Source organism: Coloeus monedula (genome assembly GCF_965178545.1).
Source record: "Coloeus monedula genome assembly, chromosome: 4".
NCBI classification, from domain to species: domain Eukaryota; kingdom Metazoa; phylum Chordata; class Aves; order Passeriformes; family Corvidae; genus Coloeus; species Coloeus monedula.
In genome coordinates, this window is record NC_138784.1 from 19,415,301 (window position 1) to 19,440,842 (window position 25,542).

Below are 25,542 nucleotides of genomic sequence, written 5' to 3' on the forward strand. Positions count from 1 at the left end.
ATGTGGTTATTTCAGTGACAAAGAACTCTGGGACCTTCTAATCTCCTTGTCAAAAAAAAAAAAAAAAAATCCTCCAGTATCACTTTATTTATCTCCCCAAAATATTTTGGTATGTGGTCTTTGGGAAAATGGCTCATTTAAAATCATTGCTGTAAACTGTTATTGAATGGATGGTGATCCACAGGCTATTCCTTTCATCAAGATGTCACCCACTGTCAGGTCTGACTAATAAGAGTTTATAGACCAATGATGAGTATAAGCAGTCTCAGTGACATGAATTCAAACTCAGCAGCTCAGCTTACTGCAGCTTAGCATGGATTCATTTCCCATGGCAGACACCAGCCTCATGCCAAAAAAAAGACTAACCCCCATCTTTATGATTTTTCTCTTCTTCACAATTGTCAGTCTATGTAAGTACAGAGATAACAAGAAACAGGCTCAAATTACAAAGCGTGGATCTCTGCAGCAGTTCTTTGAAGTTGGGCTGTACCTGAGTTTTCCTTTGGGCTCCTCTCCAGTCCTTTCCCTTATGAAAGTATTCATTTTCATGTGTTTTTACCCTCTTCACCAGTAGGTTTGTTTAAGCAGCAGTGATACAAATGAAATTTGCTCTCAGGTAATGAATTTCTTTCTCTCTGTCTTTTCCCAAGGAAGGACTAAGAGTACAGAGGTGAACTGTGGTTTGGTAGAATGCTGTGTTTGCTAGTATTATCTTTTTTGTTTATACTGGAGAGTGTTGGCCTTTTTGCCCTGAGAAGGTGATATTGATGAGGGTCACAAAAATCCTTAGGTCTTGCAGAGAATCACTCATTATTCTTGAAGCAGCTTCCAGGGAAGCTCTGTCTCAGTGTACGTGACCTCTATTCTGCAAAAGAAAAGGTTGCCTTGCGCCTGAGGACAGAGCTGTGGCATGAACTTGGCAGTAGTAAAGATGTGCTGGGCCATGGAGCATCTCTGGAAGCCTCTGGACAGCACACAGAAAAAACTAAGAAGGACCTAGGATGTGTCAGGGAGGTCAGATGAACCTGAGACAGGCCCCTGAATTTGATGTGATGTCCCAGGGATGGAAGAAAGGGGCAGCTGTAATGTGCTAGGAGTGGTCTGCTAGAGGTGACAGAAAACCGTGCAGAGAGGTGTTGCCAAGCAGGTTCAGTAACACTGAGTTTGCTAGATTTGCTCCCAAATTGTGACTTGTTTTGGTTTCTGTGTGTTCCAGGCTCCAAATGCCGTCCAGAAAGCTTCCAGACTTCTGTTGAGGGATCCTAGGAGCGTTTCAGCTGAACTGCAAATGGCTTTGGGCTTTGGGCTGAAGTCATGGCAAGTTTTGTAAGCTCTAAACTGGCAAAGCTCAGTACCTTGTTTTTTAAACTCTTTAGAGGCTAGAAGTTCTACTGACTGAGAAGAAAGCTGGAGTGGAATCAGGCAGGAGAAATTATCTGAAACACATGAAGAGAGTGAGAGAGACTCTGAAAGGAGGGAGTTCTGCAGTCCCCATCAGCAGGAGGAGCTGGAAACCCTGAGCTCCTAAGTGTGCACTTGTCATAGGGGAAACTGGGGAAAGTCACATGTATGTCTCCCTAGAGCATGTCAGGAGAGCCAAGAGTTCGCTTTCACTTGGATAAAATGTGTGTAAATATTATTAGAGCACATGGCTCATAATTCTTTTCATTGCCATATTTGCAGCCCCAGAACTCTGCAGTAACAATGTAACAAATCTCAACGTGAGCTAATGGAAGAGGGAAAGGTGATTTTAGCCCAAACAAAACAGGATTTGCACATGCTCTCACACCCTCATGTGTTCTTCATCCCGTTCCATCCGTGGATTACGATTTATTTTTCTCTCCTTGTCTGGGTGTTTGATGGCTCTAAGCCTGTTCTTTTCTGCCTGTCACCACTTCTTTAGGGCTTTGGTCTATAGTCTGTCCTCTGTTTCACTCTGTTTGCAGTTTAGGGGGGTCCTGATAAGCTGTACATAGATGTGCTGGCATCTTGATGCCCCAGGTGTCATCCGCACCTGCCTTCTCTGTATCTTCACAGCACTTCTGCTGCTCCTTCTGGTGCTTCCACATCTAGATAATCACTTCCATTCAGAATGGGCTTCATATTTTTATTAAAAATTCCTCGAGTATTACAACGTATTTTACCTGTCTGCAGCAGACTCACAGGAGCGCAGGTGACTGCTGAAGAGCAGGGATCACTGGGGAGAGATCCTTTTATCCTACCACCAGTCTGAGGGTCGCTGAGATGCATGGTCTGTGGAAACAATGGAGAGGAAAAAGGGAACACAGAAAAGCTACTCCAATCATTCCCAGCTGCCTCCTTCTCCATCCTGCTTCCTCCTGATGCTGCCCCTCTCAATCAGGCTTTCAAATTGCTTCCTCTGAGAAGCTGTACAGGGTTTTACTGCTTTGAGTTTTAACTGATCTATTGGCTGGCTGTTAATTTCTCAAATGCCTTGGGAAAACAGCAGGGACAGAACCATCAAAAGCTGACTGGTGGGATAGCTCCCCAGCCAGCACAGCTGGTTTAGGTTGTTGTGACTGTGCTTGAGGACTTACCTGTGCTTTAATATAGTCAGAGCTCCTCAGTACACCTCAGTGTGAGAGAACCAGTGAGCAGAAGCAGAGCCCAGAGTGAATGACTGATGCATTGTTTTATCTGGAGTATTTGTTCAACATAAACACTAGATAGTTAACCTGATTTGAAGTTATTTTATTGTAAAATAAAACTGTAGCTGCTTGCAAAAGTAAAATCCAAAGAAGTAACCTGAAAAAAGATGTCATATTCCTTTTGCAGTAGCTTTTATGGAAACTTTCACCCTCCTCAAATTACAGTGACTCCATGTGGCTTATTCTACAACATAGATTTTAATATTTGTGGTAAAATTTATTCCAGCTGTTGCTAATAATAGAGATATGAATAATATTATTACAGAGAGTCTTGACTGGGCTTGGTGCAGATTTATTAATTTGTAATTTTTCCATCCTGAACCCAAATATTAAAAAATGGATGAAAAGAAAGAAAGGTAATTGCAACTACTGGCTTCTACTTCACCACGATGAAATTGAGCTTGCCCGGTAATCAGAGAACAAATGGAGAGATTTCCTGATTTTATCCAACAGTCTGATTCTATCAGACCTTTTGCAGTGAATGCAATTCAGTCAAATGTAGGGATGCCAGAAGATCTTTTGTATAAATCAGTTACTTTTAGGCTGCTGCATTCTGGCTCAGAGATTCAGAGAAAACAAAACCAACTAAATCTGAATAGGGAACAGACTTGGGGTCATTAACCTCTGTTTTTATTTTGACATACGGACTTTCAAGAGACAAGTGCAATGGGGAACCTACAGCCAACTCTGAAGCCTGAGTATAGGGTCAAACTAACTGTTCCAGTACAGTCCAAGTTGAAAATGCCTCCTTTATCTCACCAAAATCAGATTCATCTTCCAATTCCACTGTCTCCCTACAGGAGCAATATGAATCCCAACCACTAAATATTGATCGGAGTTTCTTACCCTGCATTTGACCTCGGCAGCTCAGCATCCAACTTCACAGCCACATGACAGTACACATGTGTCCTTGCACAGCCTCGTGGGAAGCGTATGGTGTCTGAGCTACTAATGTCCATTTCTCAGGAAAGCTATCCTCTTTAAACAACTTCTCTCCAGCTGGATTTTCTTTAAACAGCCTCACGCACACTCTGCTTGTACTCAGAAACAATGTTCCAGGAAAAGTGAAAATGTCATCCAGGGCTATGCAATGTAAGTGAAAAAATGTTGGGTCATTTAAGAATCCCTCACTTGCTTATCCAGAAGTGGGCCTATCTTGGGTTGGGTTTTCCCTTTTCAAATTTTGTGGTTCTGAGCCATTAACTGATTTCTATGAAGTGCATAAAGATATTCAGCTTAAACTGTCTTGTAGTTAATCAGCAATAAACAGATGACTGTTACAAGTGATAACTCTTATGACTCAAGCCCTACTGCCTACACTTTTCCCTTGCTCTGCTGCAATAAAAAAGATCTGTCAGGCAAGGGCAAGGCTGAGGACTTTCTTTGGCTTTGGGAGATTTCTGCAATGCTTCCAGCAGAGGAAAAGTGCAGATCCATGCTCAGTAAGGAAAGAAAAATGCTTTTGCTTCTCCACTCCCCATTTCATCATGGGGTTCTGAACACCCAAATCATGCACACAAAAATGGAAAGTACTGATCTCCTTAGCTGATGAGTGAACCTGCTGGAGTGGGCAATCTCATCTGCCTATACCATAGTCTGCCTCCTCTCAGTAGATGAAGAATCCAGTTATTCTCATTACTGGGGCTTGTCCCACCTTTGTAATGTCCCTGACCTTTAAACTGAGATTACATAACCCAAGTCACTCTACCATTTGCTGGTAGAGTGTCAAATCATGGATGTTCCGTCCACTGTGGGGGTTCAAAGACTCTGTCCAGTCCTGCCCATAGACTAATGCTTAACTCAGGTCTCTTCAAAGGCAGAAAATGCATTTGTTGTATAAGCTGAAAAAGAGATTCTCTCTAATCCAGTAACAACTATGGCAAGCTTTTTCTGAGCTTGAAATCTCTCATTTTACACAAGCATATGAAACAGGTGACAAATGGATGTGAAAGTGGGTCACAGAGCATTCTGTGTTACTTGCTATCTGTGTCAGGGGTGGGAAATGAGCATCCATGAGGATTCACCAAGCAGTGCTTACCATGTGGTACCTTCTTGTTGATATCACTTTGTAAATACTGACTGGTTTGAATTTTCAGGACTAATATTTAGCACAGTCTGTGACTGCCATGACGAGAAGGCTTATTAGGGGGTTGTGGGCTGAACTTGAAATACTATATCCTCTTTGAATAGGAGAGGTCATCCTGAGGATATTGGATTTCTTTGTCTCCTAAGGATCACAGGACCAAGGTACTAAATTTTCCTCTCCTGCTTGTTCTGGCTCTTGGCCACAGCTGGAAGTGAAAGCAAACAAAGGAACTTTCACTGGGCTTTAGGAAGAATTCACCAAAGAGAAACTCTCTGTCACCTGCATAGATCTAGAAGCAATTTGGTAACATGGAAAAAGGATCATAATTAGGAATTTTCCAGCTAATCTCAGTACAGCCTTTCACCGTTGTAGTGCTCCCAGTAACTCCAAAGTGCAAATTCTACTTGACTAAACAGAATTATGCCTGCACTGAACTCCTTGGAAGGGTTCAGGCCCACATGGATTGCTCTCTGTCTCTCCAAAGCTCTTCCAGGACAGGCAGCACACTGGATTTAAGATGCCAAACTCGGTTTGTTTTTAACCATAGGAGCATAATCTGTATCCACTGAAGATTCCATGTATGGCAGATACAGAATTTCATCCTGGAGCAGCTGAAATGAATTGCAGTAACTGACTACAAGCAGAAATCAATTGGACCAGTTACCAAATGACTTAGTTTAAATGTAAAATTATTTGCTCAGACAGCAAGAAACTATTTACATGTGCTACTTTTGAAATTTACCTCTAGCTATGACCATATGGTAATTTAACTTTTAAATTGTATTTACTGCATTTTTATACTTTAATCAGTCAATGCAGAGCTAAACTCTTCAGAACTCTCTGTTTAAGGTTGAGACTCAAAACATTTGCAGTTTCTCTCTGCCTTTGAGCAGTTGCAATTGTCAGATAATAACAGATCAATCAGTGCTCAACCCTTTGAAGTGTATCTGCTCAGATGTGTCTCCTGCCTTGTACAGGCTGCCGTATGTTTTACTCCAAGTGGAGGCTAAACTTTCCTGCTTTAGAAGTAACGAGCTCTGCTCAATTAGCAGAGCAAGGATTTTTTGAGCATCGCACATAATTAGTTTCAAGGTCTCTAGTTTTAACAGCTATTTGTTAATCTTCTTTATATAGCTGGCACAAAACTTGGGATTCAAATACAACGAAGCAGGCAAATATCTGGAGTACTTCAACTACACACAATCGCAGAACTCAGCTTGGCTTTTCTGAGAAGCAATTTGGCTTCACATTTCAGAAGCGATGACATGGTTACTTTAGGTAGAGAAAGAACTAAGGCTTGCAGAAGGAGGAAATACTTCTTATTAGATAACATATTTTTGGAAGTGGCAAAGCAACTTCAGAGAAAATCATTCCATCACTGTATTCTCTTCTTTCTCTCTCTCTCTCTTTCCTCTTCCTCTGTGTCTACGCCTGCATATATATGTACAGATCTGACATCCAGAATACAGCCGTGTTCAGTATTTGTTCTTCTGCTCTCTGAATTCTTTCTGCTGTTAGTGTTTTTATGTGTGGACAGGACTTCTAGCAACAGACAACATCTAGAATTCAATCTGTGATAGTGACTGCTGCATGACGATGTAGTGTTTCCCTTTGTGGAAAAAGTAGAAGATGATGTGTTTGTATTTCAGCAGGTCTTGGTGTGAAGAACAGGAGGTCTACCTCAATGGCTGGCTAGAGCATTTCTTTGTCTCTTTCAGATGTTGGTTTGAGGGAAGAAAGGGAAGAACTGGTCTGTCTTGGAGAAGTGAGAATAGATTTTCTTGTCATATAAGGACTTGGCAAATCAGTGTTAACTACACGTTATGCATAACATTTCAATAAGCACTTAAGAAAACAGTTTAAAAATAAATAGGGTTTTTCTCCATTGCAAAGTCTAGGTCTCTGTGCCAGATGAAAGCCAATGGTCAGTGTAGGTGCCCTCCTAAAGAGTGTGAGGGGAAGGAGTCTTGAGTGGGTCAAGACTGCCATCTCTCTCTTTTTGGTGTTAATTGAGCATGGTGGGTTATGGAAGAGAGCAGGATATTGTAGATCTGTATGAGAAGCAATGTTATTTATTCCATAGAGTGTGCCTGTTGTACTATGTGATGTTAGATGGCTGTGTATGATACTGTCAGAAGATATTGTCAGGAAATTCCTTAATGGGAAAACTATTTTCTATCACCTCTTCATCATTTACTGGTTTAGAACTCTGCATTTTTTGTGAGCTTTTTGTAAAGAACTAGTTAAGCTCAAGGAGTGGACAGCAGGGCTTGTGACACAGCAGGGACATGTACTACAGTCCTGCATGACAAATGGAGAGACTTGTCCCTGCCCCTGTGCCAAGTTGCCTGATGGCAGCCCTGGGCCCAGTCTTGTGGCAGGAGCAGGCTGTCAGTGGGCTGCCCCCAACCTGTGACGATGGAGAAAAACAGAAGGCTGCAAGACATTGATGAGAAAGGCTGTGTGGACTCTGATCCCTGGAGGTGAAGGACCAGAGGTATGGGAGTCTTGTTGGGAGGGACAGCCTGCTGAGGCCCAGCTGGACTAGGGGACTGCAGATTTTGTTCAGCTGGGTAGCTTAGAATTTCAAATATTACCTGCAGTCTACTGTAAGGCAATTTCAACTGTTAAGTCTTACACACTGTTTTTGCTTTCATCAACACTACAGTCCATTCTGCTCTATCACCACCCCACCCCCTCCCCTCCACCAATATTTTAATTTATGTCAACCAAAAGTTCTGATTCTGCCTCTTAGGCACGTGTGCAATAGTGAGGTTGTTTCCAGAGCTGCTGGGTCCTTGTGGGCTCTGGTACTTCAGAGCCTCTGGGTACCAGGCTGTTTCTCTTCCTGTGCCAATGCATTGACTTTAGAGTCTGGCTTTGCATGCCTAGGCTTTGAAACTCTGGTGAAAATGAAGACCAACACATTATCACGAGTGGTCTCCCATTGCTGATGAAAGCTCCGTGCAGCTAACTGCTTAAATGTCATCAGCTGCTTAAAGACAAAGTTTGAATTAATGGCTCTGATTCTGGTGGAGTTTCCTTCTGTCCCGGATATAAACACACTGTCCTAGTCAGAGTTAACTGTTATTTTTAGCTACAACAAAAGTGCATCTGAAAAGCCTGTTCTGTTGCACTTGGAAAATACCAGATCACTAGAAGTGCCAAATATGCTGGGGGAAAAAGCATTCCTGGAGCGGGCTTGCCCTGGACAGCCTGCATGAACTTTCCAAGGCTTCCGCTCCCCTCTTTTCCCCACACGCAAGCAGGCACGCTCACACGCACACACAGGGAGCAGCTTGGAGCTGCACAGGCTGCTGGTGAGCCCTGCTCAGCGTAGCTTTTCTCAAGAACAAATTCAAAGTATGTCCACTATGTTCATTCACCTATTGAATCAAAGCCTCTTTGCCAAGTGGTGTTATTGCTTTGTTTGGTTATAAGCAGGTTTTCTTTAAAGGGTAAAACCCCATTAATGGAGTCCTTGTTTTTCTGGTTTTTGAAAAAAACTATGATTACATAGTTTTCATACATGGGTGAATAGATGATCTGACCGTAGCCTTTCCTGAAGTTATTGAGGCTTGTCACTAGCACAAGAAAAGTCATCTGTGGGAGGGTATGGACACATCGCAGCTCTCAAATGATTTTGGAAGAGGGACAGGCAATGTACCAGAGTAAAGGAAACAAGTTCTGTAGCACCAAAACGCCTTTTCCTCCAGCAGGACACAGTGGGGGGCTGTTTGGCACAGCCGACGCTGCAGCGTGGAGGACGTGGGCCAGCACTGATGCCGTGGAGCAGCGTGGATGCGGTGCAGCAGCATCGATACCGGATCAGCATGCACGCTGTGGATGCTGTGGAGCGGCGTGGGTGCCGTGGAGCCAGCTGGGATGCTGCCGCTGCTCAGGTGAGCACGGTCACAGGGGAGCCGCGGAGGGGGCTGCCCGCGGGGGTCGGAGGAGGCGCTGGCGCCAGGACAGCCCTGCGCCCGTCTCCCGGGAGAGCAGCGACAGAGGCGACCCGCCCGCTGCAGCGGGACTGCGCTCTCCGCCCCGCAGCGCTCCCCGCCCGCGGGCGGCACGGCCTCGCCTGGCTGCTGCCGTGCCGGGGCGCGTCCCCCTCCCCGGTGTGCGGCGGGGCCACCGCGGGCAGAGCCCACCCCGCCGACGGGCTGAGGAGGTGGCGGCGGTGTGACAGCGCGGCAAGGAGCATGCGTGCGGGAAGGGGCGCGGGGGGGGGAGGAGGAGGAGGAGGAAGAGGAGGAGGAGGGATGGCGCGGGGAGGCGGCCGCTGTTTATTTGCAGCCGGGCGGGCTGCGCCTCGGCAGAGCGCGAGTGGCCGGCGGCGGTCCCGCTGCCCGCCCCGCACCATGCGGGCGCCGCTGCCTCCCCGCGCCGCGGCGGCGGCGGAGCCGGGGCAGCCAGCGCGGCGCCCCGCGCCATGGTGACGGGCTCGGCGCGGGGCTCCCGCAGCCGGGACCGAGCCGCGCCGGCCCCCTGCCCGTCGGCGGACGGGCGGCGCGGCGGGGCGGCGGCGGCGGTGCTGCTGGCGGGGCTGTGCGCCCTCTGCTACGGCAACTCCCTGCGGGGCGAGTTCGTGCACGACGACGTCTGGGCCATCGTGAACAACCCCGACGTGCGGGCGGCCGCCCCGGTGTCCGCCGCCTTCGCCAACGACTTCTGGGGCAAGCGCATGGCCGAGAACACCAGCCACAAGTCCTACCGGCCCCTCTGCGTCCTCACCTTCAAGTGAGTGTCCGGCACCGCGGCGGGGCGGGCGGGCGGCTCCTCCTCCGCACGGACCCTCTCCCGGCTCCGTGCTCCGTGCCCGGGCGCGGGGGGCGGCCGGCCCCGGGTGGGGGTCAGGGGGAGCCCCGCGGCCCCGGTCCCGCACCCTCGGCTTCGTGATTCAGCATTTCTGCCCGGAGCTGTGCGGGACGGGGGGCGCCCGGGGGCGAACGGGGGCTCAGCCGCCGGCGGGGTCCCGCGGCCCAGCCCGGGGCAAGTTTGCTAGAGAAGAGGAGGGATGAGGCGCCGCTCCGGGGGAGACCGCCGCTCTCCCGGCAAGTCCCCCGCTTTCCCGGCTGTTTGGGAGCAGGTGGCGCCTCTTCCCCGGGCTGCCGGCGGGATAAAAGGGAAAACGGAGCGTTTCGGAAAGCGCTTTCGACTGGGGAAGGTGCTCACATGATTTCCCCGTGAGTTCCTCCTGTGCTTTATCTCGAGTACTTTTTCTCCGCGGTTAAGCGATCGTGCCAGAAACTTCCCGCGTTGCGTTTTGAAGCAGACCCATAGTCATCCCCACCTTTATTCTTAGCGCTAAGTGGAGGGCTCATCCCCGCGGGTACCGCGCCGTTCCGTGCATCTCTCCTGGCAGCTGCCAGCCTCCCGTGTGAGTCACGGAGTTGCAGCCTCCCTGTTTCAGATGTTCTTTCCCCTGTGTACCGGGCAGAGTTGTTGAGGAGCAGTTTCGGTTTTACTGGAATAAAGAGAAGTTGAGCAGCAACAAAGTGACAGCTACCTTCGCTAATCCTAGAAAGAAAACTCTCGCCGCCCTCTCTCCCCGAGAAGAATTTGTGGCAAATCAGCTCAGTTACAATCCATACAGTTTGTCATTCTTTCCATTAGCTTGTTGTCTTTTTAATTTATTCTGATGCAACATTAATGATGGTGATATTTAGCACGTTTTAGCATTTAGAAATGATACATGTGTTTGCAGAGAGCGGTGCTGAAGAGCTGATGCTCTGGGATCGGTAGATGCTCATTACAAACCGGCAGGAATTGGGATTAAAGGGTATGGACACTGGCAAGTCTGCCAGGGGGATGTGTTACCGGTTCCTGGCTCACTCTGCTGATTGAGTAACTCATTAGCACACTGGATATATGAATAGAATTTCACGAATATGTGGAAACTGAGTGTTTCTGTGAAGCCAGAGCAGTTTTGGGAAATGGAACAACCCTTTGGCACTCCCACAGAGCACTTGCTGCTCTTTGGTTTTAAAGGTGGATTTGGAGCCAAAAGCTGTCTGTATTGGCTGTCTGGGGAAGCAGGGCTGGCTGGGTAAGGCTGGCATGCTTCTGATAAAGGAAAACTGAATAGATCCTTGTAAACTGGATCCTTCAGAACACATTTTGTACCTTCTCCTTGAAGGGGGTCTCAGCACATTTCTGTGAAGAACGAAGGGGGAGTAGGTAGTGACAGGCAGAGCTGGTGCACACAGAGCGCCTTCTCCATTGTGTGTCCAGCCAAACTCTTGTAGTTGGGGGGATCCGTGTAATTAATCCATTTCTTCAGCAACACAGCTGGGGGTAATTGGAGAGGGGAGTGAACCTGTGTGTATCACCACTGATCCCGTTGCATACAATTATCTATCAGGGCTGGAGTGCTGGACTTGGCCTCCTAGATCAGGTTGCAGGATTGAGATTGTGATGCTAATGAGCAAAAGAAACTTAAACTTTAATAACAAAATGGAAACTAAATGTTCTAGCTCCCATTTGTATGTATTTGAACTGGTTTTGCCTTTGCTATTTAAAGGGGCGTGTGTGTCGAAAAAGGATGAAGTGCTGTCTCTGCCTAGTCCTTTTTGGAAGGGAAGTGAGACTAATTTTGTGGACAAGATTTCATCCTCTATGCTTATAATAACCGTACAGCCAAGACATTGGGTCAAAGGCAGAGTCATTTGTTCACCACTTGGCATTGCATTTGGAATAGGGAAGGAATCGTTTATCTTCCCTGGCTGCAGAGGGAGATTATTTCCACTGCGTCCCAATTATCCTTCCAGCTTTCCAGTTTCCACATTCTTCCCATTTCATTTCTACCAGTAGGGTGTCAGAGGAAGATGTTAAGAACTGGGTGGAGTGAATCCTCCAAACCCAGTGCTTCCAAAGAAGCCTCGGGCAGATTTTGCCAAGCGGCACTGAACCTGCGGCTGAGCCGTGTTTTGCCTGCCTGAGCCATCCACCCCTGCCTTGCTCAGCAGGAGGTTGCTGGTTGCTCTCTGCCTTCCTGCAGAAGGAAAAAAGAATTTACCCTGATTCTTGTAAAAAGCTCAGCAGCAACTGATATCTAACAGAATGGAAATGAATGTTGCTAATACTTTTGTTAGAATTTACTCCACCCACTCGGAATACTCGAGAAAATTGTGTGATGTGTGCAGGAAGGAGGGAAGAGAGGACCAAAGTATTCTGGTATCTTTGTTTTTTAGATGTGCTCGTTTTGTTTAATTTATCTTGTTGTGCTAATTTGGTCAAATCTAAGGCATTTTAATAGCAGCATGAATCTTTATATCAGCCTAGTGGCTCTGCTTCTCTTGCATGAAACTTTCTTCTGTAAAGGCTTGTTTCGTGTCTTGCTGTACTAAGATTAAAGAATCTGGAAGATCTCCAAACTGCATGTACAGAACAGATGTGAAGGGTGGGCTGAAATTTATATCTACAGATTCATCAATCTACAGATACTTTGTCTCTTTTGTGCCTGTGAGTATGAGAGTAAGAGGCAGGACTCAAGATGCCCTGTGGACTTCTCATTAGGCTGAACATATCCTACATATAAGCTACATATTCCTGAAATGACCTCAATTAAAAAAATTTATCACCCGTCTCTCAGAAAAATCTGAAGCAGACATTGCTGAAATTTTGCAACAGTAGTTCAGTGTCCCTGATGAATTGGAAATCATAAGTGACAGTCCTCATTCCACTAGACTAATGCTCTGGAGCCAAACAGTGAAAAGAGCTCAAGTATTTGACATTATTCACACTGGATCTGACAGTATGAATGATCAGAGGAAAAGAAGAGTGGCCCATGTTACTGGAACCATTAAGCAAAACTTAAAATATTCACAGAATTGCTGCACTCTTTTGTGTGGGTTAACACTGGAAGTGGAAAAAAGCCTTCATATGGACTGTTGAATTAAATAATGTTTGCTTTGTGTCTTTGGACTTTACTTACCTTTTCTCTTGACTTCTATAAAATAAAGGAATGTAGGTTGAGTTGGTTCAGAAGCATTCCTATTACACAGGGGTAACTGTTAGGTGACAGGTCTAGCACAGGAATTGAGATGGTAGGTAGTGGTTTTGCTTAGTCCTTCAGAAGAACTTCATGCTCCCTTCTCCAGCTGCTGTCAGAGGTGTTTACCTGCAGGTAATTTCTTCTCTAAGAAGTGATTCAATATACTTCTTTCTAAAGAAGGCAACTTTTTGGACTCAGAAGATACTATTTTTTTGGTATCTTCCTTACAAAATGTTAAGATGAAAGGTAGAAAAAAAAACCCTGCCAGTTCTGTAATTCGCTCAGGATTTTATATTTAAACTGCTTTCTGTCTTACACCTTGCCTCCACTAACAGAAGTTCACTGAATCATTTATTCCCTCAGTAGCACTTAAGTTACTCCTTGTTTCCAGTGGTTTTGCAGAAATGTTTCTCAGCTGCTGAAGCAGAAGGTGCAATCCTCAGTGCTGTCTCCCTCCCTCTTTCTCTTTCTGTCTGCCAAATCCCCATTTAGATAGATTCTCCAACCCAGAAACAAACAGGTGATGAAGATTTGGTGTAGTCAGCAGCACAGTGAAGGTGTGCAGTGGTAGAAAATGGTGAGAACAAAGACTTTCAAATCCCCTGCATGCCAAGATTTAAAGACTTCTAACCAGATATGAGCCACTTGGTTTGCAGGTGGCTGAGAAGTGAAGGCCCTGTGTGCTCAGCCTCCTTGGTGGTGCTGAGGCAGATGCTGGTGAGGGAGGTGCCTTGAGTAACAGCTCACAAGGGATGAAAGGAAAAGGCCATGTGGCCATGACAAAGACTTGGGAAGATGGCATGGCAGGGAAGCACAGCAGACACCTGATCTTCCTCGAAGGAGGTGGGAGTGACTGTTCCGTGGGAATGTGCTTGTCTCCGTGGGAAGGGTGTAAGAGTGTCCACTCCAGCTGCTGCTGGTGGCCTAGGAGGAGAGGAGCTGAAGGGGGAATAAGCTGCAAAAGGGAAGGCAGCTCTCCCGCCAGAAAAGACGAAGACACACAATTTGTGCAGAGAGCCATCCTACTAGTACTCTAGCTGGAAAAAAAAAAAAAGGGGGAAGAAAATTAAAAAATCTGGTCTGTGCTCAGGTGCACATGCACAATGGATAACCTTCCAGGTCTGCCCACCAAGGCTGCTAGCCAGTGATGGCTTGGGTATGTACCTGCCTGGGAAGTAAATGGAGACCTTCAGCAGCAGCTCAGTATTCTGGATTGGCACTGAGAGCCTCATGTGAGGCTACCGGTGGCTTTGGATCAAAGCCTTAAGTGGATGTGAGCTTGGGTTAGATGTAAATACACAGCCAAAGAGAGAACTGATTCTATAACTCACTGTCAGCGTTCTGATCTGTCTAGTTGTTTACAGCTGATCCTTCTGTTTTTTCAGCTGTATCAGTGGCATAAGTTTCAAGGACAGGGAGCTGAAGAAAACCAAAACAACCTGGGGAAGGAAAAAAGACCTTACATTTTCTTTGTTACTGATTTAATGCTATATTACAGCTTGACATTGCAGGGTAATATAGTGGAGCTATAATGTGTCAGGTTAAATACACAGTGCACAAGTATTTTCTTCACTCTGTACATCACAATGTTTAAGATTGTGTCAGTATTTCTCTTGTACAGCTTAGTCTACTATTTCTACCCACGCTGTGGCAGTCACTCTCCACACTGCTACTGTGATACCTGCCATGAAATTGATGTAGTGCTGGTGTAGCCACACTGGATGAGGTGGACTTTGTGAAGAAAAGCAGATGCTCTTGTAAGACTGGTTGTGTTAGAGCTAAAATATACAGACACATCTTTAAGCCCATAAGCTTTTCTTCTGACTCAGAGCAGAATGCCTTGCTGCCATGTAGGTTTTTTCCAAAGCTTGGTGCCTCGAAGCTTGGGTTTTTTTCCCCAGTTCCAAGTGCACAAGAAGTCTCTCTCACAAATGGAACTTTTGTAGCAGGTGTCTGATGTTTATGGTCATTAAGTTTGGGCTGTGTTTCTCTAGGGTTGCTTGCACTCCCTGGAAAGAGGATAGGACTCCCATGGAGGGTTAGGGGAAGCTCCCTGCCTAGGGATGGGGAGTGCAGACCTGGCTGGCGGCTCATGCTGTCGTGCTGCTTGAAGCCAAGCCCAGAGATGAGGATTTGCCCAGTAGGAGAGGTGTGTATAAAGCATGTAGGATTCTGCCTTCACATTTTCTCAGTCCTGAATAAAATTTGCCTGTCTCTTGAATGAAAAGCCTTTTATGAGGGAAAGAGTTCTCTAATTCTCCTGAATGACTTGGCTGAGGTGAATGCAGTCATGCTTATCTTTGTTGCTTGCTTTAGTGGTGTCTTGTGTCTATTTAACACCTACCAGTTCCTGGGGATTTTCTCTCATCGGGCATTCTGTTCCTCTTGCACCAATGTCACCCTTAATTTTCTTTGGCCATCTTTTACCTAAGAGGCTCAGCTTTCGACCAGCTTTCTTACCCACAGGAGCATCCTTGTCAATACTCTTTAGAGTCCGTGAAAATAAAGTGCTCTGGCTGCTGCTGGTTAGCTAAAGGCATTTCTCTGCATTTCCTCACTCTGTTTCTGACTGCTTTCCTGGACTTTCTCTTTATTGTCTCACAGACTTGAAGAAAGAAAGGGAAAAGAAAAAAAGGCTGTTCTCTTTTCATTCGCTATACCTTTTTTTTTTTTTTTTTTTTTTTCTTTTTTCTTTGCTTCTTTATAAGTTAGAATGGCATTTCCTTCATGGTCTTCAGCTTATTTCAAACTTACTTCAAATTTGGTGAAGAACTGTTACATTCAGTTTGAAATACTGTCTTTAGGACTAATAACTTTATACTAGATTTTGGTTACTATTGCTTTCTCTTCGTGATAAGTGACTGTCCTGAGCTTGGTTTTTGATCACATCTTATCCCTTTCTTTCTCCACACTCTGATGTATGGCTGCTGAAGAGTTTCATGAGATGTTTGTCTCCTCAGCTCTTGCTGAGATGCTACTTAAGAATAATTTATAAGACAAACTGCATTTTGTTCACTATCTAGATGAAATGACACCTGGTTTGTCAGTTTGCTTGCCATCAGCTGGGTTTTTTTCTTCTCTAGTTTTCCAAGGCTGCTTGTGGAGGCAAAGTGTGAGTGGTGCTCTTGTTATTCATAACACAGGAATGATCATCAAATCACACTTTCTGGGGTTTCACTAGAAAATTCTGCCGTGGCACATTTGCCACTTTCAAGGTGCTGCTTCTTCCCAGTCTAATTGTGTCTTCTGTGTTCTTTTCCTACCCGTGCTGGAAAGCAATAACCTGCTTTGAATGCCTGCACTTAACTAGTGCTCTTGTAAGTGATGACTTCTGTTCTCTGAGGGAATTGCTGTAGCTTGGGAATTGATACGGCCTCTGTCTTCTCACCCTTTGCCATTATAGCAACTCAAGGACCAAACCATTTAAGCCTTATTGTCCATATAATTCTTAGGCATTGTACTGTACTATGGAAAGATTATCAGCACAAATCAGCACGAAGTGCTGTTGCACTTTGTGGTGGAAACTGGCCATTGCACGAACACCACTGCAAAGGGGCTTATTTTCTGTTTACTGCTGCAGGTTTTTCATTAGTCTTTGAGTTGTTTCCACATACAGCTTTAACCATTATTGCCACTGCTGCAGCTGCACCTCTTTTGGAGTGCAAATGCTCATTTTCCTGGCACGCAGTACATGCATCTGTGGAGTTTATCAGGAGATTCCACCATGCGCTGAAAGCGGGTATTACTTTGCATAAAGTTTGCCGTATTTAACACACAATTTGAAGAGGAAAAGATCATCACAGGAAACTTAATCCATCCTTATATATTAGATTAATTTATATAAATCTGCATATGAGCCTTCCTTTATAAAAACTGGGGGGGGTTTATGAGGTGTGGGATGCTCTGAGACTTTCCATTAAGTGTTACTTGCTATAACAAATTACCATTATTATCCTATGCATTTCTATTTCATAACATGTTGTGTTTCATTGTTAGTCTTTTGAAAATAATAAAACAGATTAAACTAAACAAGAGCTGCCTAGGGATAATAACAAAGTCTAAAAAAAGAGAAACTCTCCAATTATGGTTTACAATATTAATAAATCATAAGAGGCCTTAAAAAAGGTTGAATGAGTCTTCATGTGTACAAGTGAATGAAAAGCACTATTTTAGAGCCTGGGGGTGGGGTGCTGGTGATTATATACTGTAACTGGATATGTATGGGATTTGTCTGTGAGCATGTGCTCTTGCAGCATAGACTCCTCTGGTTCTGCGTCTGTGAGGATGAAGTCACTGAGTCCCACTCCATTTCCAGGCCCTCTTTATGGGGAATTGCTTACCCAGAATGGATGTGTCCCTGTCTGATAGCTTCTCTAGAGGGCAAAGGGTTACCTGGGCATGCTGACAGAGGTTACTTTTAAGAGATAGAATGATTTCCTTTCTTTTTGAGAGCTGTTGTACAGGCTCTACTCAGTGAACCTTCAGCAGCTGGTGCCTGTGGAAGTCTCTCTTTCTGAGAATGAAGCTGTGTAATTCCTTTTCCTAGAGTGGATGGTGGAAGAATGGTAGAAAAACTACTGCAGGTGGCAAGGCAAGCTATACTATTCCACTGTTCCTGGAAAACATCCATTAGCCTTAAAAAATCAAGGGATTTCTTAATTTTGGTGTACCTCCTGCATGGGCATGTAGTTTGGGCAGTGCTCTGCCTTGGGTGTGACATGCTGAGCCACACATGCTGCAACACTGGGGCCCAAAAAGTGTTGAGTCTTGGCTTGAATCTGTGTTTCAGCACAGCCTCTCTGTCCTGATGGGACATGTGATCAGTGCTGAGATTTCTGTAGTCAGTTCTTATTTTGGTGGTGGCGGGGGGATGCTAGTCAACTCTATTAGAAGATACCTGTCAATGTCACCTAGTACTGAGAGACTTCTCTTTGGTGTACATGCTCTTCTCCTTCTTTCCCCTGGGTCTTCTGAGGGCCTTTGCATTTGAACTGCCATTTGCCATTTTGCCTGAGGTTTAGCAGAACTCTGCTTCCAGGGACTCGTCCAGCAGAGATGTTAAAGCGATAAAAACTCTTCTCCAAGTGTTTCATGGGTGGTTCCTCTGAGGTAAGACCTCCACGTCTGAGATGGTTGTATCTCCTCTTTCAAGGGTCTCCATTCCTAGGAGTGACATCACTTGCTGTGTTCAGCCCCAGATCTTTAGGATGCAGTTTGCAAGCACATCTCTGTTTTGAGGAGCAGCCTGTTCAAGCAGCCTGGCCGGCCCACAGTATCTCCTCTCCTCTTGGTGTGCTCTACCAAGGCTGTAAGATATATCTGACAAGTTGTGCTTTAGCTCAGACAGAAGCTATGATCTTCATGAAGAAATGGCTAAGGTCTTCCAGCCCACTTGATACAATTTTCCCCATTTGTGGGGCAGTAAAAGTATGGAAATACGAGGACAACACCACCCTCACCTCCCTCCAGTGGAGTACAGTTTTGGCTTGCCAAAACTTCTGTTTATGAACATTATGTTGGAGAAAGACCACTTCTTCCTTAAGTTTGAGATTCCTATCTCTGTTTTACTTCCACTGTTTACTGAACAGTCTGCTGTGTATAATTGCTGCATGCTGCTTCCAGTAAACAAGACTGACTCTCTCTGTTAGGGTATTAAAGATTAAGAGGGGAGAAGTAATATTTTATTTACCCATCCCCTTCTGCTCCCTTGCCCAGGAGTTCCTCCACAGTTCCTCTGTGGTGGAGCAAATTCGGCATTCCATGGTAGGCTGCCTTTTTTCCCCCACGGGTGTGTGAGCTGGGGAGCTTTGCAAAGGTCTTGTGACTTGGATTAGAGCTGTTTGAAGACCCAGACTTGCTCACCCGTTTGACATACAATAAATTTAACCACTGCTAATGTTTCAACATCATTCTGCTGGGATTGTTTCAGGACAAAAGAATGTTTCCTTCATTGCCATGTGGCCTAATTTCTTATGACAAAGAGCTTTAGCAGCAAAAAGCACTGGTGTGAATATAGCACCTGCACACACTCACGTTTAGTGTTCATGGACCACCAAAGATGGTATTTAAAACATACTTGCAGTCTGATTTTGCTGTTTAATGAAAGAGTTACCTGAATAATGTGGTATTATGTTTGTGTTTTGTTCTGCTGTTTTTTATTTATTTAAAGAATGCACGGGGCAACAGCCAAGCTGCGAGGCTGATGCTTTTACAGAGCTGTTTTTAATAATTTGCATCAGGTAACTCACAGCTTACAAGCCTCATTGACTTGATGTTCACCCTAAGAAGGGGCCTGAAGAGCACACCCTGCCTTTGGGATAGGGGACCTGATGGGGGCACGAAGATCCCTTGCCTACAAAGTTCTGCCTCTCCTGCCAGCAGACCTGTTTTGCAGGATGGGAAGCGGTCAGATGTGATCTATGGAAATTAATAATAGCTTTTTCAAGAATATTGTCAGGTATCATGGGTTTGGTGATTGGTTCTCACAACTTGGCCAATCTCTCCCATTTTGGTGTATGAGTTCATATTACCTGATATCCTGAGCACTTGCCCTCACCTGCCTTCATCTGCTTTCTCCAGAAATCAGGTTGCCAGATCACAACTTTGGCATTTGAGGGGGAGCAGTGGATTGTGCTTATTTGCAGCCAGAAATTATTCATTTGTATAAAGAATGTGTCCTGCAGAGGGTCCCTGTCATTGTGTACATCTGCAGGTGTCTTGGAGTGAACTGTGGCTCCTTTAGGGCAGGGTGGCCCTGTGCTGCCCCTTGCTCCCCTCAGCATGCTGAAAACAAGATTCAGGCCTGGGGGTTCCCACTGCTGCAGCGTATTTGCAGCTGAAACTCTGGCTGGGTATCTGTTACTGCCATTTGTTGTGGTTTGTCATTCAGTGCTGGTAGAAATAAGGGAAAGTGATGGATGTTGGTGCCCTGAAGTGGCTTGCAGGAGAAATGGGATAAAAAAAGAAAAAACCTCCGACTCTTCATGTATTCTTGAATCACGCAGACTGATGTCTTGTCAAAATGTAACTGCATCAACCCATACTTCAAAGTGAAAGGTCAAGTCATGCCAAAATCTCACATTCTGCAAACTCTCTGGGTTTCATCTGTTACCTCCACAAACACTCCAGTGGGAGCACAGCAGGAATGCACAAGTAAAACTGTTGGTCTGGTAAAGTTAGACTGACCTGGAAAATTCAACCCAGGACAGCTAGCACTTCCTTGCTTATGAATAAGAAATATAGGGAGTTATTTATAAAAAAAAAAAGCTGTCTGGCTCTCACAGACCTCTTCACACCTCCTCTGTCTCACAAAAAATACCTAAGGTGTTTTTTTATAGTAGCAACAGCTCAGTGGCCTTGCTGTTGCATCGTGCTTGTCATGGGAGACCTGGAGTCTCTTAATAACAACAGGAAGGATTATTGACCCTATAGCATATTTACAACTGCATGTAAAATATTTGGATTGAGTCTTCTTTTCACTGGTTATCTTGTCGTTTGTGTAAAAAAAAAAAAAAAGCCCTTCAACATTAGTTAAAGGACATTTTTCCAGATTCTTTGCTCATATATGGAGTCTTCCCTAGATAGACACCATGTGTATGTGTGTATATTTGTGTGAGTGTATATCTACATATATATATATCTGTCCATCTGTACAGATGTTAACACTAAAGAGAATTATCTTCAACTGCATGTAAGGCAAAGCTTGTCAGCATCTGTTAAGCAAGCTGGCTGTAAAAAACAGTGACCAGAAGAATGTGTTAATACACGCTGTCAAACAAATGTCATAACAGCTTGTTACATTTTATTTTATTTTAATGATCAACACAAATAATAAACCCTAATTGTCTCACTGAGTCTAGGGTGATGTTAGCTAACTTATCTTTGCTATCAATGTCCTTACAAAAATGATGCAAACTATTAGACAAGCTTCTTTATGCCAGTAAGGCATTTAAATACAGGCTTAACCTTCAGTGTGTGGCACTATTTTGAAAGTTAAATGGGAATAAACTCTCCTGTTATGCCAAGCAGATGCTCCAGTGCTTTACCAAGTCCTTGTCTTGGCTGCTCCTGGGCAAAAACATCTATTCTAGAGCAGAAAATTACTACCCACATTGTATAGCTGCCACATGGCCAACAGAACCACAGAAGGTGCCAACAGGGAAATAGGACAAGTGTCGTGGTGTTGGCCAGGGTGATTTGCTGCTAAGGAAGCACAGGCATGGTCTCACTGCAGTAAACTGCGCTGGGAGGGCACAGGACTCTCCCATCTCTGTCAAAAAGGTTGCCAAACACAACCACATAATATAAAAGTTGGGGAAATAGTTTCTCTTTAATCAGATAAACCAGAAGTTTAGAGTGATTTTCAGTAATTAGTTTAATAGCACTAACATTAGATGGCTGCAAATGGGGCAAAAGGCATAATTTAGAGTATTTGAAAGATGTCTTGCTATTGTAAGACCTCTCAAATCTAGTAATGGTTTTGTTTTGTTTCCTTATAGGTTGAACATATTGCTGGCTGGCATGAACCCCTTCTATTTCCACGCAGTGAATGTAATTTTACACTGTCTGGTGACTCTTGTGCTGATGTATACTTGTGACAAAGCTGTGTTCAAGGACTGTCGACTTGCCTTTGTCACGGCGCTGTTTTTCGCTGTGCATCCCATTCACACCGAGGCTGTAAGTATGTGCCACCAAAGCTAAAAATAAACTCATTCTTCAAAATTTTAGGGGTTTTTTTAAGGAAATCTCTGAGTCATGCAGAATGTTGTACTTGTGATTTTTTGCTGAGGGGTAGCAAAGGTGAGAATGTACTCTATTTAAAATAATTTGCAGGGGTCATTAGGAAAAAAGTGTATTAATACTTGCGGTCTTTGTGCTCTGGCACTGAATTCCAAATGATGGTCCTAATCAGCCATGCTGGGAATAAATGGACAGTCGTGAGTCTTCTGAATCCAGAGACCTCAGTGAGGCTGTGCTCTCCTGCTGGGGTATTGTTGCATGCCTTCAGTCGTCTCCTATAGCCATCAATTTTAGGGAGAAAAAGTGAAGGGAGCATTAGTGTGTATTCTGGAGGAGCTCTCTCAGACAGAGGTGATGTGACCCATGGATTAATTTATATTTATTTCAATTAAAAGCTCGGAGAATCATCTTCAGAAAAAAAGTTGTTAACGAACACCAGCATAAGTTTACAGAACAACAGCTCATATTGGGCATCTTTCCCTTCATTATAAGGAAACATTTAAAGACATAGTCATTCCAAAGCTGCAGTCTGTTAGCACGAGGAGACACTTCTGTAGCTACAAGGAGTCTTGCTGCCTTTGAGAAAGAGAGGCAATGTCCAGTTCTCCACACTGTAAAATAGAAGTACACTTATTAGCTGAGATACCACTGACATCCCACTACTCTCATTCCAAGCCTTTGTAAATGAGGGGAGGGAAACAGCTCCTGTGGCTCAGAACTTTTGAGGAGAGATTACCTTAATAACAAAAAGCCGCAAGCTTTGGAGTTGCTCCCTGTGCTGTGTGTGTGAACTAATCAGCTAGGCTCCCTTTGATAATACAGCTTTATATTTTAAGGGAGGTTTTAGAAGAGGCACTCTTGGAATTTATTTTTGTCTGGGTTAGAACTTTAAAAGGTTAAAATAAATGCCAGAGCTCGGAATATAACTTAATTATGGAATCTCAAAAGGGGTGAAATTTCAAAGGGTCTTTTATTTGCTTTATGGGTGATTTTTAGATCTGTATGAAATAGGACATTGAAATAACTGTAAAAAAGAGTGTTTATCCATTCTTCCTCAGTATTCCCTTTTTTATAATAAGATTTTGTTAATTAATATGTAGAAAAAACTCTCACAAACTCAGATTGTTCAGGAGCAATAAGTTCTATAACACTATCCCTTTTTGGTGATAAAGTTCATTCAAATGTTACTTATTATACGTCTTTAACAAATTTCAGTACTGGGAGTTGGATACCTTTCTCATCTAAGCCTTATTATACAAAATTAAAGCAGATCCCTAAAATTGGCATTTTCTGTGTAATTGTATTAATATTTTATTGCGTAAAGAATGACTTTACTATTGGCTTACTCATTTGTTTTGCCAAGTATGCAAAGAAATGCAGCAGACAAAACTGAGTGTATCCTACACTATCCAAGTAACATTTTGCTGTGCTGAGGGAGGATAACACTGAAAGGTCAAAAGCTTAAAATAGTAGCAGTGAGCATGGATTGTGGAGGCAGTCACTGAGTGTTTTAACATTTTTAGATGTGTTTTTACACCTGTGTGTCTCTTTTTGTTTCAGGTAACAGGTATAGTAGGCAGAGCAGATGTCCTTGCCTGTCTACTCTTTCTGTTGGCTTTTCTCTCCTATAATAGGTATGTGATAACACTGTGAGATTCTCTCATCTGAGGAGGGGAGCAAAGGCAAACCTGTCAGTGTTTGATGGTTGTTGGCAGAGGTCCTTCCCACAGCACTGCTGTGTGGAAGCGTCCTGGCCCCTGCTTGCAGCCATGGTGATGCTTGTGAGAACAAAAAAACATAAAACCAGAAGTCAACATTGACAATCCCTCTTCCATTGACATTGCAGCTGACCACACATCAGAAGAGGGCTTGTAAAACTTGTAAAGAAATGCTTTCAATGGAAGGCAAATTGTCTGTATGCAGAGTGAAGAACAGACAGACACATGCCTGCCTTTCAAATGCTTGCTGTGGCTGTGGGACTCTGGAGCACCTGGTCTGGGAGAGTTAAGGAGTGTGTCTAGACCATTAGTCATCCTTTTCAGATGAAAACTTGGCACTGCTTGCTGCTCTGTGTTCTAAAACTGTAACTGAACAAGTATAGGTACAGAAATAGCTGACTTGGATGGGATTTCTGCACCTTTTGCATTTATTTGCAGTTAGAAATAACATTGCTTGCAGTCAGAAATAGCACCATGTCATCACAGCCATGGGGAAAAACTGCTTATATCCCTCGGGGGCTGTGTGCTACAAACCCACAATGCTGTTTTCTTCAGAAGGTTTCGAAGGTGTGAAACTGGTAGTGACCCCGTAGGAACCTGCCTGTTTGGTTTTGGTTCTTTCCTACCTTCTCCCCTGTGACAGAGGCTTGCTGCCCAGTCTGTTAATGATTAGGACACATCTCTGACTCAGGAGAGTGTGGGTGGGATGAAGGAATTTTTGCTTGCATAGTGCTTTTGGTCCCATAAGGAGAATTAAGCATGTGTGTTCCACATGACAGAAAGCAGGTGTTTTTTCTGCCTTCTCTGTACTTACTCTGCTTTCCTCTGACTGTTTCAAGTCTACTTTATTTTTCTGCTTCTCTTTTTTCCCCCTCTTGTGCACCAAGAATTTGAGCAGCTCCCCATATTTGTGTCTTTCCTTCCTGTCCTGTGTCTAAGCCTTAAATCATCTTAGGTTGTTCATGTCTTAACTTGTGTCAGCCATCTTAAGGCATTAAGGAAAAGTGTCTCAGTATTTGTGTGACTGTAGTAAACATGAAAAACAGAGCAGTTAAGATATTTTATGTCAATTCTGTTTTTCAGGAGTGTGGATCAGCTTTATGTTGGGGAACATTTCCCTCCCACTGCCTCCCCATTCTTTTTGCTGCTTAGTTTATTCCTTGGGACGTGTGCAATGCTGGTGAAAGAAACTGGAGTCACTGTGTTTGGTGTGTGCTTGGTTTATGACTTCTTTTCCCTCTCCTACAATGGACTCAAACTGTAAGTAACTTGTTATGCTCACGTTAAGTGTTATGTGCTTTTCAAGTGTTTTCACCTGTTGAGTCTAAAATATGTATGATTATGATATACACCACGGGGGGAGCTGGACTTGCCCTGCTGAATTAGATGGTCCACAAATTTGGAGGGCACCACAATTTCATTCTGTGGTTTTGGGTTTTTGTGTTTTGTTTTATTGTTTTAAAATTTTTTTGTTGCTCTCTTGCTACCTGATAACTTCTGTTAGGTAAATAGACCAGATGTGAAGAACTGATCCCTAAAATTCTGAATTCACCCAAGCAAGACTAACATTTATTTTTAGTGTGGGAGTTCTGACTGAAGCATCAACATCTTAAAATTTCCCTGGCTTAACTCTTTCCGTTCACAGTGTCTGCTTGATTATTCAGTTCCAATGCCATGGGTTTAGAAGTATTGTATGATGTTTAGTAGTGAAACCAGGTTTGATATTTTTTCTGTCCTTTCAGAATGGAAAAAGGGGGAAAATACCCATCCAATTCTGGTTGGAATAACTAACAGCTCTCAGCAGTTACTGGAGAAAAATTAAATACTTTGAAGTTTGTATCCCTCACCCACTATGTCACAAATAACTGCCATTTTCCATCTCCTTTCAAAGTCAGAAGTCTTGTTTTATTAGAAGCTGTTTTTTATCAATTTCTCTCCCAAAACATCCCTGGTGCAGATCTGTGAGTGAACATAAGAGCTCACTGCTACTGGGAATGGGAAGTCTCACTCCTCATATCATTTATTGTGTTTCCACTGGTGCTGCCCCACCAACTCTGGAACCTGTCACACCCTGCATGAGCTCGTGTGTATCTGGGTTATAAAAAGGACACTGAATTTGTGTTTCAGCAGTGAATTAAGTGAACAGAGCTGGCACAAGGCAAGAGCAGCAACTGCAGGGAGGAGAAAGGGGACTCCCAGGAGCATCCTGGCTTCCCTCCCTTTGTGGCCCTTTCTCTAGCCCCTAATGGGGATAGACCATGCCCTCTGGCAGCAACAGCAATCAGCGGGCAGGTACAATGGATCGGCAGGGGATTCCTCCTCTTTTCACTG

General features: G+C 44.3%; 1 protein-coding gene across 4 annotated transcripts in view; it reads left to right on the plus strand.

The window, feature by feature from the left end:
• The window catches only part of TMTC1 (transmembrane O-mannosyltransferase targeting cadherins 1), a gene marked incomplete at its 5' end in the record, with an annotated part of 152,155 nt that overhangs the window by 3,654 nt on the left and 122,959 nt on the right, over positions 1–25,542 (plus strand). The window contains 4 exons of one of the 4 annotated variants that reach the window (XM_082280324.1): positions 8,475–8,657; positions 21,253–21,430; positions 23,054–23,127; positions 24,295–24,471. In XM_082280324.1, the coding sequence (XP_082136450.1) occupies positions 8,557–8,657; positions 21,253–21,430; positions 23,054–23,127; positions 24,295–24,471 (530 nt within the window). Of the gene's footprint in view, positions 1–8,353; positions 8,658–9,190; positions 9,499–21,252; positions 21,431–23,053; positions 23,128–24,294; positions 24,472–25,542 lie in introns of those variants that run through there. The other 3 variants (XM_082280323.1, XM_082280322.1, XM_082280321.1) reach the window with 3 other exon arrangements.